Here is a 15,584-nt window from a genome sequence, read left to right as displayed (position 1 = left end):
CATCTGCCTTGACTAACCTGGTGAACATTCTTCTATTTTTTTTTTTTTTTGCTTTTTGCCTTGTACGCTTCTCCTGAACTTCAGTTTCAGCCCCTTAGAGCAAGTACTGGAGGATCGCTAGAAAATACCTGTTCCTGTCGTCTACTATAGTTTTCAGTGCTCATCGAACGTGAAATATTACATTTGGCTGAATTAGTGGTTTATAGCAAGCTACTGATTATTTTACCCCATTAAGAGTTATTCCTGTGGTGTCTCTGTTAGCCACACGCGCTCTCCCATTACTTTGGGCCGCAATTTCATCTTTCGCGGTTGTGCAGCTCTTGTTGTGGGTGGCGCGCATTTATCCTTTGTATGTTAGCGGGCACGTGTCTCTGGTCATATACCCCTCAAGATCTGTTGACTTTGCAGAATGAATTCAACACAGAAGTGTTTCGATCATTCGCACAATCCATAGGTAGGTAGACGAATCATTGTAACGTTGTCTGTCGGGAATCTAGGCATTTACTGTGCTCTTAGTGTTCTCGTGCAACCTTAGGCCACCCCCTTTATGCGATTATGCAAGCGGAGTTGGTTCATGGCATGTTAAATGAACTATTTGCTGTGTGCATCCAGCTTCCGCAAGCAACTTGTATAGCGGTTAGTACAAGTTATGATGTAAGGATACACTTGTAGCAGTAATCATCTCTCCTGCGCCCTCCTATCACTCCTCCGGGGAAGCCGCGGTCCTCTAACAATCTCGCCGCTACCCGGGGCGTGGTTCGGATAGTGGGGGGTCCGGAGAGCCAATTCCCGATTACACCGCGACTTAATTAACAAAGATTTTAAAGCATGTAATCGGTCCTGCGAGGGTCATGGTCTACAACTCTCTGCACCATACAATTGACAAGACCACAGACCTGAATGAGTCCAACAGCCGGATATGGAATCTCTACATCAACTCGTCCAAACACGCACCGCTGCCTCCTTACGGCATCCATCTCTTATGTACTAAGAAATCTTCCTCCAAGACCTCACCTCCACGCACGTCCTCGCAGGGTAACCCCCGCAGCGGCAAACAAGCGCATGATTATCTGAGCCGGGAAGATAGCGTCTCAGGAGATCTCGATACTCCACGAGCCAACTTCCATTTACTCGCCGATACTGTTTCCATGGGAAACCCTGGCGCCTCGTCTCTTCCCGATAATGAGTACAAAGCGGGTGTCTCCCCTGCAAAGGGGGTCTTGGGGATAGAGTTTACGCCTACGGAGAAGACGTTTGTGGATCTTGCGCAGCAGTTGATTAAGGTTGGCAAAGGGGACGAGTGGTCCGCGGGTGGCCGGGTTACTCGCTGTTCTCTTCTTGTTGTTTGATAATTTTTATTTTACTGTTCCATGACAGAAGATGATCAAACCTGCTTTCTTGACGGCTTCCGCCACATGTCAACATATTGAACTGTCATGACTTGAGTATAGTATCAACTACCAGCCGGTGTTGGCCGAACCGCACTTATATATAGTTACCGCCCCCTTTGCCTCAGCACAGGTCCCGAATTTGCTACCCCAGGCAACTCGACTCATGTACATGGTACTTAGACCTGATAGCCACTCAATGATAGAATCAAAAGTAAACTTTCAAGCTCGATGCTACTGGAGGGAGGCGGCAGTCCTGTTACTCGGCCACTTGTTATATTAACTCCTTCAGTAATCTTCAAGATTTCCAAGCATCTATCTCTCAATCCTCTGGGATCGGATGTATTTAAATATCGAGAAGGACACCTTTGAGGCTATCCCGGTCATAATTGGCACCACAAAGGACAACCACACTAGTCTCTCCCTGAACAAGGTCCAACACCTTCCTCAACCCGGCGAACGCGAGAGCAGCAGATCCCTCAACAATCATATTCTCCTCGAACGCAAGCACCCGAATTGCCTCCCGAATCTCATCCTCATTACACTCGACCGTCTCATCAACAACAGCCATCGCGAGCGGCAGCGTGACCGAGTCCGCGTCTATCCCCCCCGCCACAGCATCAGCCAGTGTATCGCGATGCTCGACTTCAGCGACCCGCCCCGCGGCAATAGACGCTGCAAGTGCATTGGAGTTTTCCGCTGCGACTCCCCAGATTTTTGTCCGCGGATTGAAGGCTTTCATGACGCTTCCGATCCCGCTGATTAGTCCGCCGCCACCCATCGCAATGAAGATGTTGTCAACGGCGACACCCGGCTTGCACTGTTCCAGCAGCTCAAGCGCTATCGTCCCCTGTCCCGCGATGATGTCGGGGTCATTGTACGGCGAGACGTAGCTGTACAACCCCGAGGCCGCGAGGCGTTGGGCATGCTGCTCCGCAAGACCAGTCTCCCTCCCGTGCAGAATGACAGGCACGCCGTACGATTTGATTTTCTGAAGCTTGGCGGGGACAACATTCTCCGGGAGAACGACAGTAAGGTCCCTTCCGAGCGTCTGCGCCGCGCAGGTAGCGGCAATGCCATGGTTACCAGATGACGCGGTGATCAGTTTGTTGCCGCTCCCGGAGAAGGCGGACAGTTTGGACATGGCGCCACGGAGCTTGAAGGAGCCTGTCCGTTGGAAGTTCTCGGCCTTGAAAAGGATCCGCGTTCCCGTATTGGGTTTGGTGGAATTTTCTTGCGATCGCGCGGGGATGAGCGGGGTCTTGTAGATGTGGGGGGAGAACCGGTTGCGTGCTTGCACGGCGCTTGCTGCTGTTTCGTGGACAGTGGCCATTGTAGCTGTCTTCACACGGACGAATGTTGAGAGGTGGGAGGTGATTGTCCAGAGGTGGGATGTTTAGGTATTTGTTGGCCTATCGGGGTTCCAGTGAGTTGGAGTAGCGGTAGAGCCGAGGTTGACAACGTGGCGTGCATTAGCGGTGCTGACTGGCTCTCTGTCAGCTACTATTAGTAATTTCAAGAGTTATATGATAGCGATTTGACTTGTATGGAACCTTTGCTGCGTGCCTGCTTGTGTGGAGGTTATGCCACTAAATACATAAAATATAGGGGTTAATGGCTGAGCCAATTTGGGATTATCGGAATATTAACTAAATGACCGAGTAAATGCTGAGTGAAATGAAGTCCTAGCTGTATTGTACGGTCGAAACATTATTATCCGACTGATGGCCTCACCTAACATTTCTGGGCTTCAGCACTAGCTGTTCGGGAAAGTTTAGAACTAAAATCTTATACGAAACCATCAGGTGGATGATACCGCCGTTACCTTACTTAACCACAAAGTACTGCCTGGACATCCCCGGTCTCAAAAACGTCGCCGCTAGCCAATTGTGGTGAAATCTCTGAGGGGGCCAAAGGAACACTGAGGGGGCTCTACGGGGACAGCGCATCAGCTGCTCAAGTCTAGTTGGACATATAAGCGTGATCTGGATATGTTATTGGGTTCAATAAACAACGAACAAGGTGCTTTCATTATCACAAAGGTCATAAGTCGATATGCGAAAAAGAATGTATAGAGGATGGAAGAGCGAGTTGTATAAGCAGGAAACCATACTATTCTGGAATTAGATCCTGCGTAACTACAAAGCACTAATAAACCCCAAGGCGGGCGACGAGAATCTGAGTACTACACTTGTCAACCGCGTGCAAGATTGACAGTATTCAAGGCGCCCGTCCTTAAGAACGCCTATGACACCCGCCTCCTCCACCCAGGCTAACAACGCACGCAGCACCCCTATAGAGAGGCCTCTAGGAGGTAGCAAGTGGTACTATTCAGATCCTAGGGACTGAGATTATACACTAGGCACATAACTAATTCGTAGAGGAAGGAAAAGCCTTGTCAACTAGGTCCTAACCACAAAGCTGAAGCTTATCAAACTCTCTATAGGTACTCCAGTACTCTCCTGAATGATCCCTGAGGTTCAGCTTGGACGCGTTGCAGGAATACCCGCAGGTACAGCTGCGCCCTCTCAAAGTCGGAACAGGGAAGGCGCTAGAATAGCCGCCCCTGCCCAAGATAGTTTTGACGAATGTCTCAGTCGACTGTGGCACTAGCCGCCGGAGAAGAAACACATGGCCGGGAGGGCATTGCTTGAGCTGGAAACTCGCACATACGGCCCAGGAGCCGTTGGCGGAGGCTGGGTAGTTGCCACTGCTCACTAATGGTTGCGGAAAAGCTACCTCACAATGCATAAGTTACAACTACATACTTCCAGCTTTGGCCTAGTTTGAAAATGACCCGGCCCATCCACGATGTTCTGTAAGAATGCTAATACTTAGCAAAGATCGGCGCACGGTTGGAAGCTATTCATTGAACAAGGGAGCAGCCGTCGGGTTACTCAATGCGGACAGGGAAAGTTCGTTTCAGCCCGAAATTTCCAGATCAAACCCATTTAGGGATAGGATCCTGCAGCCGGAGCCCTGAGCGGAGGCGACCTACGCACAGGTATAGCGTGGGCACCACCTGGGCATATTGCTGAGACTTGCAAGTCTGGATAGTAGAGAAGCATCCCACCCCTATCTCTCAAGTCAATCAATCAACATACATACGCTTGAACATGAAAGACATGCTTCACGGTGCTATAGTTATGATAACTTTGAGGTAGAAGAGCTTCAATCCGCCACTGAATCCACCATTGAATTGAACCATCCCAAAGAATCCAAAAGGGGCAGGCTTGTGGGGCTACCTATTTACGTCTTCTAACGAGGATGTGAATGTCTCAGCTGCTATACACTGCTTTTGAGTCGGAGAGGCAAAAGGTCCATCTAACCAGTCTATAAATTCCCCATCTGTCCGTCCTTTTTCTTCACTCTTTTTCATCCCATCAGTTATCCCGCGGCTCAGCTGAACGACATAGTGATTAAACTCCGCAATGTTGGCCAAAAACACCCTTTACTTCTCCCTTGCCGCCATGGCTCCTCTTCTCCAGTCTGCCACGGCCGCTGTATTTGGTTGTCAGAGCCCAGGCGCCCATATGTGCTCTGTTATCACGGTAGCTGGAGCATTTGGAAACCCCATCACTGGCGACGTTGATGGTTCTGGTGCGGGCGTCACGATCACCAATGGAGACTGTGAAAGCATCGTAGTCAGCGGCAAGGTCGAACCGCAAAGCCCAGGCTTTTATGGCGACTTCCATACGACATATGGAACGGAGCTCTTGTACTGGGCTGACTCGGTGAGTTGAGCTTCCATTCCCACCCATGTCCCAGGGGGATGGATGGTCCCTCGTGTCTCGAGCTAACTAACTGAAACTCCAAACAGATTGGCCACGCGAATGTACGCAATATCAACTTCCACTACCTTGCCACCGACCAGTGGTACTACCAGAGTGGCTGCAGCAAGCGCACTCTTGGGTTTGTGAGTTCCTTTCCCGCGAGTCTTTTACAAACTTCTAGGGTATCAATAGACTAAACTCTACTGTAGGACCCCGCATACACCGTGGTGCAGTGCAACTTCCCTTGCTGAGAATGACGCCAAAAGGCCGCTGGGACCGCAGAGTACTCGAGAAATAATGGTGGTCTTGTTGAACAGGATGGATACTCGAGGCGGGGGCCATGAGTGCTGAAGTATGAGCCAAAATTGTCCGAATAGCGTCACTCCTTCACTAGTCATCGGAATGCAGGGATAGAAACGTTGTATAATCTGGCTTATGTATTACTTAATGAGACAGGGAACCCATTCGCAGGACTTCTGCAGCCGCATTAATAAGGGCAGGTTTGTCAAGGGTCAACTCCGGAACCGAGACTGACAGGACCATTATTCTCAGCGACATGATTGCTCAAGTTGCCATAGCTAACCCGCCGAGTAGTAGATAAGTGCCCTTGGGGAATTATTCCCGTATGAGCAGCAGATAAACGCATCTGTAACGCCCGCTCTTAGTCCTGTTGTACACAGTACTACACAGCTGAAATCAGCATCGCTATGCATTATTTATGAACAATGGTTTGCTTAAGCAATACCGTTCCGTAAGTGGTGGCATATAGAAATTCCCTGAGTCGAGGTGTATCTCGCATGGACTAACTGGAAAGAGGCCTCCGGCCCTGGGACCAAGTTGCGCTCTTGGATTCCATAGAGATCTGAACTAAGACACTATAAACCCTTGACACCAATCTTGAGGAAATCAGGATCTCCATCAATCAATGCCCTTGCCTCCCCGGTCTGAAGCTCAGTGACATCCCACGTGGCGTGCACGAAGCGCCCATGTAGAAATTTTGCTTCGTCAGACGCTGCCCACACCGCAAAGTGACCTGGGACGTCCACTATATCACAGGTAAGAGGTTAGCAAGAATGAATGCATAATATCTAGATACTAGTATATAGAGTACTGGCCAGGAAGAGTTGGTATGTAAACAAACTTACCATCGTCCCAAGGTATAGTATTCTCATCATATCCATGGGCTCGCGCGGTCTCCGTCAGAACAGCTCCTGGATGAAAGCTTATGATCTGGATCTCATGGTCTGGCACATTTCTGGCCATTAGCTGTAGAAGCAAGACTGCCGCGTTCTTGCTGGCGCCATAATTCAGATTAGCAGGCGCGAGGTCCGGTTTATGAATTGCGATGGTAGAAACATTGAGGAGGTACTAATATTGTGTTGACCAGGTTAGCTGCAAGTCCGGAGGTTTTTCCGACACACGGTGAGTTGGGGACCAACAGCACTTGATATAATACCTTTTTGACTCCTAGGTTCTGCTTCGACAATCTCTGAGCAAATCGATACCCGGCTAGCACGTTGACCTGATAATCTTCGAGAAGAGTTTCGACTCTTAGTTCGAGGACAGGAGCAACCTTGGAGAAGCTTGCGGCATTAAGAACGACGACATCAACCTTAATATTATCCTCATGGAGCTTGTCCCAAAAAGCATCAATACTTTCCATAGAGGCAATGTTGACGACGCGACCTTGGACTTCACCTTGGAAAGAAGACGGGAGCACGGTGCGTAGAGAATCGACGGCATTGTTAACAGTCTCTGCTCGGCGTCCAAGGATAATTACCCGGTCCGCGCTGGCTTGAGCGAACGCTCGTGCAATGGCATAGCCGATTCCGGTCGAGCCCCCTGTCACGACGACAGTGCGGCCCTTTTGACTCAAAGCCGGGCGACTGGGGTCAATCGCCTTGTAGGGGTGTCTGTGGGTTGTTGGGGAGAAGGTAGCCATGCTGCACGATTTGTTTCGGCCAAGTCAGGCTCTGTCTAGCTGTTCCTTGAGTGTGGAGAGAAAGGAGGTTTATAACCGCGTGCCTTGATGCTACAAGGGTTCCTGTTGATGAATTGATTTCAAATTCTGCAACCCTGTGGCAGCTCCCCAAATAGGCTTGTAGGTGCATTCGTAAGTGGCTAGGTGTTCGTCAGAGGTGATGCGGCTAAATGGCTGAGGAGTGAGTCAGCCCTGCAGCCTTAATACCAAAAGAGGAAGTAAGATTTTGGCGCGGGTCCAAGTCGATGACATCATACTGCAGCATCTCCACCGTCGGACTGTCAAAAACCCCACTCGCAAAGCAGGGCGTCCAGTGGAACACTGCAGCCAAAGGCGCTAAGGTGTGGGTTCTGACTCCGCAAGGGTTTCCCAACAGCCATCTCATGCCCTAGATAACTAGACTAACATACACGCTGCCGTTCAGCCATACTAACTACACACGGTGTATAATCGCCCTCACATCAACCGGAGTACCACGATATCGACCTCCTGATCCGAACGCACAGTAACTGAAACATCAACGGACCCCCTATCCGAGAGCCGACGCTCGCTCACAAAGGAGCCGTCTTGGTACACTCGCCAGCGTCCCCTGAAAAGACCCTCAACACGAAAATCAAGGGTGTGTTCCGCGCGATCCCACGATCGAAGCGTGATGACCATTGCCTGCTCCTCATCCGCCCACCAGCCCCGCAAACAGTCTACCCCCTGAGAATAGTCCAGCCCATCAACCCAAGGCCGCTCAGCTAGAGACCCACGAGTCCACGGCCTCTCCCACATTTTCTTCTGCCCGTCTTCTACATTGAGTCTCGCGTAGCCGATAGCCGCGTTCCCAGTAAACGGGTCAACGAACCTCCACTCGCCACGTTCATTAGTAACCTGGTCATGACGCGGATAGTACAGACCCCCCTTCTCCCAGGTAGGCGAGAAGTAATTATCCGCATATTTCAGGAGAGCCTCGAGCTCTGCTACTTTGCCGAGCTCGGAGAGCCACTTGATCACGTATCCAAAGTGCGGCTGCATATATTTAAATCCGATGGAAGGGTCTTGGAGATATTCGTCTCTCGCACGTTGGAGGGTTTGTGCGGAATTAGGGTCGGCGTTTTCTGTTGCCACGAGGTGGCGGATTGTTGCCCCGATTCTTGGGTGGTGGAGCTCGATCTTTCCGTCGATGTTCGTGATGAAGCCTTTTGCTTGTTTGTCGTAGGTGCTTCGTGTGAACTTGGAGTTCCAAGTATTCATGAACGCATTTGCCCTGCCAAAGTCATTAGTTTGAGGTTGAGGGGGTCGGCTTAGACGACGCACCAAGCAGTGAAACCAATCCCACTGGCGTGTTTTGTGTTCCCCTGCTTGAGAAACAACCAGTCGACAAAGAGTCCGTCCGGTGCAATCATCTGCTTGCTTTGGATCGCGTTCCAGTACTTGTCAAGCACACCCTCGACTATATTTGTCCCGTGGCGGACATCGTTGTACCGCATTGCTATAATCTATGTCACATTAGTTGACCTGCCAGAAACACCAGGTCTTCCATCAACGTACCGGAAACTGATTGCAAACCACAAAAACCAAATTCGGCTCGCAGCACACTCCGACCCATCCACCCCTCTCCATCTCCTTCAGAATAGCCTGCTGAAGGGTCGCATTGTTATAGCTAAAAGACTCCAGCCCCATCCCCCAGAACAGCGGATCCCACTCAAAGGTCAAGCTTCCCTCCTTCTCGAACTCGTCATCGTCAAAGAGCATCGCATACAAGCTTGTCATTAACAGCAAGTGTCCGCCATACATGATATTCTCCTTCACAACGGGGTCGGCCCATGGCGCTCGCAGCTTATCCAGTCCCGGATCCAGGCGATTGCCTGACTGCGAGGTTAGATACCAGTAGGACCAGACCTCGCGCCGGATCATCTTGCGTATCAAGCCGTGGAGCAGGGGTTTGAACAGGCTGCGCATGGCGGGCAGGCGGTGGTAGTGGGCAATGCCGGCGCCGTAGGCCATTGTGGCTAGCTGGTAGCGGTAGGCGTCGAGGAAGGCCTGGTCTGGTTCCTGGGTGCCCATGTGCGGCCACTCCCCGTCCAGGCTTGTGCTGATGTTCCAGAAATGTCGCACATGGCCTGCCTGCTCGCGGGTGAGTTTGGGATACTTGGAAAGATCCAGCTGCAGGGGTTCAGTCGCCATGTCGGATACTGGTAGCTTGCGGTCCGGGAGGAGTGGAAAGGTTGGAATATGAAGCCTGGGGTCGTTTGGAGATCAATAGAATAACCAAGTGATGTTGTAGTAGACTGTGAAGATCCTGAAGCTGCGAGGCACACGATTATCCTTAAAAGCACCGGCCTACGATCTGGAAGTGTTCTCCGTTCATATAGTACATGACAAATACCTTGCCCAAAACAGAAAACACGATCCTTGTAGGTTGCATGCCTGTCAAATAGGACACGTGCTGGCCATGCTCGGCCGCTAGGGCTTTGAGGGCAAGAAAGCGAGTGGCGTATGTACAGGGGGAGTGTGGGGACACTATGCTCAGCACTGTCAGTTCGAGTAACATGTCAAGTCTACTTTGTAAGCCGGCTAGTAAACTCGGCTACCGGGCTGAGCAGTATGCCCCAATGCGACATTAAGTGTTCTAACGTGAACTGGACATCATTTGTCATGCTATTTCACTAGACTCCACAAGGATGTGGGGTTTTGGTAAGGGACTCGCGATTGCTTGTTACGTGAACTGGACTAAAGTATTCGTGTATCCGATAACGTATGTGCCATATTTGTCAATGTGCTGAGTAACCGTACGTTGTAAACTGATGATCGGGTGGCGTTGGGATTACAAACCAGAGCGGGATAGCCCTGGCCGTACACGATACAATAAGACCAGTTGAAGTCCGCAAAGACGTCGCTCGTGAAGAGAAATCCCACTCATACGCAACACTGAAAATGAAAGAAGTTATTGTCCAGCCAACCCTTCCAGAGGTCACTGCATATATGCGGGACTCTCCCATCCCCACGATAGGTCCCGACGAAATTCTGATCAAAGTTGTCGTCGCAGCCAGCAACCCTAAGGGTACGTGACGGTACACCAAACCAAAACTTCGTCTACTAACGAGGCTCAGACTTCAAACACCTTTATGCCACTCAAAAGGCTGTCAACAGCGGAGACGACGTCGCTGGGTATGTGAGCGCTGTTGGCAAAGACGTCGAAACCACAGGCGAGTTTCGGATTGGCGACCGAGTAGCCGGTTTTCATAAGATGCTCATGCCTGGTGGAGCGTACGCCGAGTTTGCCGTTGTTCCGGCGCATACGGCATTCTTTGTTCCGGAGACTGTTTCTTTTGAAGGTGCGTTATGCAACACCCATAGTAGGCAGGATGTCGACATGCTCATTTCCCAACAGAAGCTGCAACGATCCCTCTGACCATCCTGGCCGCTGCCCTGCCACTATTCCGCCGCCAAAACCTCCCATCCCCCTGGGCTCGACGATCAAACAACGCAGACCCTCTGCCCCTGATTATCTACGGCGCGTCCTCCGCGCTCGGGACATTCGCAGTCAAACTCGCCGCCATGTCAAACATCCATCCCATCATCGCAATCTGCGGCGCTACAACCTCCCACCTAGCCTCCGTCCTCGATCAAGACAAGGGAGACCGAATCATCGACTACCGCCAAGGCCCAGAAGCCATGAAAACCAACGTCAAGTACGCCCTGGACAACCTAAAGGCATACCACGCCCTAGATGCCATCAGCGAGAACGGCTCATGGATTCCCGTCGCCGAGATGCTGAGTCCCGGTGGCTACCTCTCTGTTGTGCAGGGAGGGCCTCCGGATAGGTATAGCGATCCCAGAATCCCCTCTGGAGTCACTGTGGGGTATACATACGTAGGGTCGGCGCACTACGGGTTTTTCCAGCCCAATATGCCCAACCAGCCCGACGACAAGGACTCGGTTACGGCGGATACGGAGTTTGCGTACGTGTTTACGCGGTTTGTCACGCGGGCGCTGGCGAAGGGGGCACTTTCTGGACATCCTTGGGAGCTTATTCCAGGTGGGCTTGCGGGTGTCGAGAAGGGGCTGCGCAAGTTGCAGCGCGGCGAGGCGCGGGGGGTCAAGTATGTTTATCGTATTTCGGAAAATAAGGGTTGAATGGATATACTTGATGGAGAGGTTAGCAGGTCGTTGATAAGGGATTACGAAAGGGAGTAGCTGTGCACAATGATCATGACTACATAGATATGATTGGAAAATTTACTATTTTCTGGCCTTGTTCGCAGTTGCTCGGATATTCGGATAACCGCATAGTCGCCTCATTTATTTGCAGGGACAATCACAACGGAATCTTGCTGCCGCAGCCTGTTGAAGGTCCCATAGAGAAAGTTGATCTGGGCTGACGCAATTTGGCCATCTATCGGAACTTAATTGAGCGTGGTGTTGGCCAGTCATGGCTACATTTTCTGACGGATCTACACTGCAGCCTCACGGGCGTTGTGGCATGGACACCCCAGTTGACTACATCGACAATCCTCTGACCCGATTAGGCGCTGTCTAGACATTACTTGAAATGGCGCGTTTTCTCTCTTCGTCTCGTCAGGGTGCTTTGTGTAGGAGGGGCTTTATTTTGCCTATTAGGGTAGTTTGGGGTGGACCATAAGTATACGTGTACAGGGTGTAGGCTTTTATTTGATTAGGCTTAATGGGGCGTCAACGTAGTCAACTGCAGTGTCCCTGTAACAACTCCCCCCACCAGAACAGAATTGGTGTTGTTGATTCGGTGCACAGCCCGAACCAGCCTGGGCAAAGAGGTGCAGGTGCGCTACCACACCCCACCCGCCCGCTTAGTGTCAACTTCCTAATTTGGAAGTATGATTTGCATCCAGAGCCCCGAGGTCGCCGGTGGCGCTTATAGTCACTTTGACAGTCATATAGTAGGTGCTATACTGGGGGTAAATTGGATGTCCTGATATAAGAGACTTTTTGCCCAGATCAAACCTTACTACCAAGATCATCTTTCAGGCACAACCTTTCCTATTCTATCAGCAATAACCCACTACACTACTCAGCTAACTATTCAGATATGTCCCCTCCAACCTCCTCTTATCGACCGCGAATCATTCTCGGGCTCATGACCTTCGGCCGTGATACCAACGCCGGCGGCCGCATCACAACCCTCGACGAATTCAACCAATGTCTCGACTACTTCCAGAACAAGGGCTACAACGAAGTCGACACAGCGCGCATGTACCTGAATGGCAAACAAGAAGAGTTCACTGCGGAAGCCGGATGGAAGCAACGAGGCCTAACGATTGCGACAAAGGTGTATCCCTCTGAGCCTGGGTTTCACGCAGGGGAGACACTCCGCGCGAAGTTTACTGAATCCCTCCACGCGCTGCAGACGGATACTGTGGATATATTCTACTTGCATGCGGCTGATCGCTCGGTTCCTTTTGCAGAGACACTAGAGACCGTCAACGAGATGTACAAGGAGGGCAAATTTCGTCAGCTTGGACTCAGCAATTATACCGCGTTTGAAGTTGCGGAGATAGTCACCTGGTGTTACCAGCGTGGCTGGGTACGGCCGACGATATATCAGGCCATGTATAATGCAATCAGTAAGTGTTTCCGACCTAGACTGATGTGAGGTGCTTCATACTTATCACTCTGCTCTTTGGCCAGCGCGGTCGATTGAAGCCGAACTGATTCCCTGTTGTCGACGCTACGGTTTAGATATCGTGGTGTATAACCCGCTCGCTGGCGGCATCTTCTCCGGCAAGTACCAGGCATCGGCAGGCGTACCAAGCGAGGGGCGATACAGCGACAAAAACACCTCGGGAGCGATTTACCGGAAGCGATATCTCAACCAGACCGTGCTTGACGCGCTAGGGATCGTGCAGCCCGTCGCTGAGGCGCATCAACTCTCACTGGTGGAGGTCGCGTTCCGGTGGCTGGTTCACCACTCGCAATTGAAGCTGGGAGAGCACGGAAATGATGGGATTCTGATTGGTGTCAGTAGCTTCGGCCAGCTGCAATCCAACCTGAGCGAGGTTGAGAAGGGGCCGTTGCCGGACGAGGTTTTGCAGGCTCTGGACGAGGTCTTGCAGGCTCTGGACGAGGCTTGGTTGAGCGTCAAGGGGTCTGCAGCCAATTACTGGCACCTGGACCTTGTCTACACCTATGACACCCAGGAGGCGCTGTTTGGCAAGAAGCAGTGATGATTGTTTTGATATCTTCCTAAGCATACTAGACTCAATGCAGCCTGTTTACTATCTTCCGGGCCCACTTGTCAAGCTTCAAGCTAACCAAAGACAGAAAACTGCCTATTTGGGACAAGTCTAGGCCTTGCTCACGTCAGTTCAAGTGACCAATCGCGTGCGACTTTATTATCGACCAGAGCCAAAATTCTACATTTTGACGGGATCAGTGGCTTGGGATGTTTAGTCAGTCCTCAAGTTCCCCGCGCTTCTGGGGCAGTCGACGATGCTGTGTCGGGGACGTATTTCCGGTCATTCTCTCGCTTCTGCTCTTGGATGGCCGAGTCACAAATTCACACAATGGAGACCAAATTCACGTTCATCAACGGTCCAACTGTCAAATCCGTCGCCTCCAAGGATGATCGGAGCTCCGTGCGGTCATGGTTCCTGCGGCGGGCCTTTCAGGACCGGCGGATGAAGGCAGCCGGGAAAGCAGGAACAGGACGCGGCAAAGAGGGTGATAAAGCCCCTTCCAAACGAAGTCGAGGACAACCGGCCATCTTAAACAAACCTACAGCCAAAAAAGCCGAGTCGACTGCGGCTAGAGACGAGAGCCATGCGGAGGACACGCCTGCCTCCGCAGATTCGACTTTCGATGGGGAATGGGATGGTTGCGGGTTCGACACGCAGGATGCAAGTATCAGTTCAAGCAAGTTGCTGTTCTGGGGAAATCAGCGCAGCGACCCCTTTGCGCAGCATTACATTCCAGATATGGATGTCCATCATGACGAACTGATAGATCACTGTAGTTCTCCCTTTTATGAATCCCAATGCTTGAGCCTGAACAACCGAGGCGCTAACGATGCGAGTAGGTATTCGGGTCCTCTGGCCAGGTTTCCGGCGCATAGACTGCTACCCTGCTCAGTTCTATCGCACCTGGATTCACCAGTCTCTCCAGGCCCCGTATCTCCTAAACTCGCTTCTGTTCTGCGCATCAAATCATGCGCTGACCCTAAACGGCAGCGGGCTGTGCCCAAGAGAGGAGCAACTGCGATTTCGAGGTCGCGCCCTGAGCTCGCTCGGGGCTGTGATAGCCCAAGGCAACTGCGACATGGAAGCCCTAGTCATGTCCATTCTCTTTCTCTCCTTGAACGACGGCCTATTCTTCCACGGGCCTATTATCAGCTCGTTAAGCCCGTTTACGCCGCCTTTGCAGAGCCTGCAGTGGCTCGATAGCTACGCGTATCGGGAAGTCCATCCGCTTCACTGGGCGGCTGTCGACTCCCTTGTTTCACAGTTAGGCGGGATTCAGAATCTGAAGAGCTTTGCCCTGCCGTGGCTTCTTTCTTTGTATGTTCCTGGTTTCCCCAAAGCTAATTCGAGCGGTCCGTGTTGCGAGGTGAATCTTTTCGCTAACATGATGAACCCAGTGCTGCACTACTAAAAGCCTCAAAGGACTTCTCGCAGCCGTCCTATCCGCTTCTTACCCCAGACGGCCGGCCATTCATCTATGATCAGTGCATGGCCATGATAAAAGTAGAGATGGGCCTACGAGCGAGTGTAGCCACCGGCTTCAACTACCTCTCGCAGCTGGGCCTCCCGCCAGCAACGTGGCAGGTCTTTGTGGATCTGGGCCATTTATCAGAGGCCATCCGCGCATATCACTGCGGCTGCGGTCCAATAGTCGATGTCGACCGCATAGCGGACTGCCGCAATCTCATTCAGCACCGCCTGCTCGGGCAGCCACGTAGTCGCGACGAATGCCTCTTGGAACTGAACAAAGACACAGTGACTGGGGCGCCACGAATCCACGATGGCAGTATCTACCTGTTTCTCGCCTGTCGGTCCACGGCGCTCGTGTATAGCACACACGTCACGTTCCCGATCCCGTGCACAGAGGCCCGTCGCCTGGAGACTATTGCGGATCTCCAAAAGTGGCTGCAGCTCGCTTCGTGCTGCTGTGCGGAGAGCGACATGCCCGCCCTCAAGATTCTGCTGTGGTGTACCGTTGTAGGAGGCATGGCGGCCAGAGATGTATTTCAGAGAGGGTGGTTTGCAGCGGAAGTAGCTCGATTGGCTCTGCTGGTCGGCATAAGTGGCTGGATGGAATGTAGGACTATTTTGCAGACATTTTGCTGGATGTCGCAGGCTTGTGATCTTGGAGGGGAGGCGCTCTGGAATGAGGCGGATTTGTCTCGGTTGGCGTTATCGTAAATGTACCAATCACTTATTACACTGCCTATTTTTTTTCCATGCGTCTGGTTCACAAAAGAAC

The 15,584-nt window shown here is 51.6% G+C and overlaps 8 protein-coding genes across 8 annotated transcripts; 5 read left to right on the top strand and 3 right to left on the bottom strand.

Annotated features, from left to right (window-relative positions):
- Positions 1–851: 851 nt before the first annotated feature.
- Positions 852–1,349, top strand: BJX68DRAFT_273064 (uncharacterized protein; the record flags this gene model as incomplete). Its single annotated transcript, XM_071047353.1, has 1 exon — positions 852–1,349. The coding sequence occupies one exon, from the start codon at positions 852–854 to the stop codon at positions 1,347–1,349; it is 498 nt and encodes a 165-aa protein (XP_070892548.1).
- A 352-nt stretch (positions 1,350–1,701) lies between these two features.
- BJX68DRAFT_249729 (threonine ammonia-lyase) lies at positions 1,702–2,766 on the bottom strand. The gene has a single exon (XM_071042167.1). The coding sequence runs from the start codon at positions 2,719–2,721 to the stop codon at positions 1,735–1,737; it is 987 nt and encodes a 328-aa protein (XP_070892547.1). The 5' UTR covers positions 2,722–2,766; the 3' UTR covers positions 1,702–1,734.
- Positions 2,767–4,858: 2,092 nt separating this feature from the next.
- BJX68DRAFT_273062 (uncharacterized protein) lies at positions 4,859–5,412 on the top strand (the record flags this gene model as incomplete). Its single annotated transcript, XM_071047352.1, has 3 exons — positions 4,859–5,122; positions 5,209–5,304; positions 5,371–5,412. The coding sequence occupies 3 exons, from the start codon at positions 4,859–4,861 to the stop codon at positions 5,410–5,412; spliced, it is 402 nt and encodes a 133-aa protein (XP_070892546.1).
- A 453-nt stretch (positions 5,413–5,865) lies between these two features.
- Positions 5,866–7,308, bottom strand: BJX68DRAFT_221018 (SDR family NAD(P)-dependent oxidoreductase). Its single transcript, XM_071037917.1, has 3 exons — positions 6,618–7,308; positions 6,307–6,529; positions 5,866–6,206 (listed from the first exon to the last, which is right to left on the bottom strand). The coding sequence occupies exons 1-3, from the start codon at positions 7,101–7,103 to the stop codon at positions 6,037–6,039; spliced, it is 879 nt and encodes a 292-aa protein (XP_070892545.1). The 5' UTR covers positions 7,104–7,308; the 3' UTR covers positions 5,866–6,036.
- Positions 7,309–7,598: 290 nt separating this feature from the next.
- BJX68DRAFT_259573 (uncharacterized protein) lies at positions 7,599–9,314 on the bottom strand (the record flags this gene model as incomplete). Its single annotated transcript, XM_071043718.1, has 3 exons — positions 7,599–8,394; positions 8,445–8,626; positions 8,679–9,314. The coding sequence occupies 3 exons, from the start codon at positions 9,312–9,314 to the stop codon at positions 7,599–7,601; spliced, it is 1,614 nt and encodes a 537-aa protein (XP_070892544.1).
- A 725-nt stretch (positions 9,315–10,039) lies between these two features.
- Positions 10,040–11,328, top strand: BJX68DRAFT_249726 (zinc-binding alcohol dehydrogenase family protein). The gene is made up of 3 exons (XM_071042166.1): positions 10,040–10,191; positions 10,241–10,465; positions 10,522–11,328. The coding sequence occupies exons 1-3, from the start codon at positions 10,065–10,067 to the stop codon at positions 11,265–11,267; spliced, it is 1,098 nt and encodes a 365-aa protein (XP_070892543.1). The 5' UTR covers positions 10,040–10,064; the 3' UTR covers positions 11,268–11,328.
- An 867-nt stretch (positions 11,329–12,195) lies between these two features.
- On the top strand, positions 12,196–13,330 carry BJX68DRAFT_280195 (aldo/keto reductase family protein; the record flags this gene model as incomplete). The annotated part of the gene is made up of 2 exons (XM_071048892.1): positions 12,196–12,730; positions 12,795–13,330. The coding sequence occupies 2 exons, from the start codon at positions 12,196–12,198 to the stop codon at positions 13,328–13,330; spliced, it is 1,071 nt and encodes a 356-aa protein (XP_070892542.1).
- A 339-nt stretch (positions 13,331–13,669) lies between these two features.
- BJX68DRAFT_273057 (uncharacterized protein) lies at positions 13,670–15,523 on the top strand (the record flags this gene model as incomplete). Its single annotated transcript, XM_071047351.1, has 3 exons — positions 13,670–14,114; positions 14,182–14,659; positions 14,740–15,523. The coding sequence occupies 3 exons, from the start codon at positions 13,670–13,672 to the stop codon at positions 15,521–15,523; spliced, it is 1,707 nt and encodes a 568-aa protein (XP_070892541.1).
- Between the last annotated feature and the right edge of the window lie 61 nt (positions 15,524–15,584).

The sequence above is a fragment of the Aspergillus pseudodeflectus genome (genome assembly GCF_044049435.1).
Source record: "Aspergillus pseudodeflectus strain CBS 756.74 chromosome Unknown BJX68scaffold_97, whole genome shotgun sequence".
NCBI classification, from domain to species: Eukaryota; Fungi; Ascomycota; class Eurotiomycetes; order Eurotiales; family Aspergillaceae; genus Aspergillus; species Aspergillus pseudodeflectus.
This window is presented reverse-complemented; position numbering and strand designations above follow the sequence as displayed.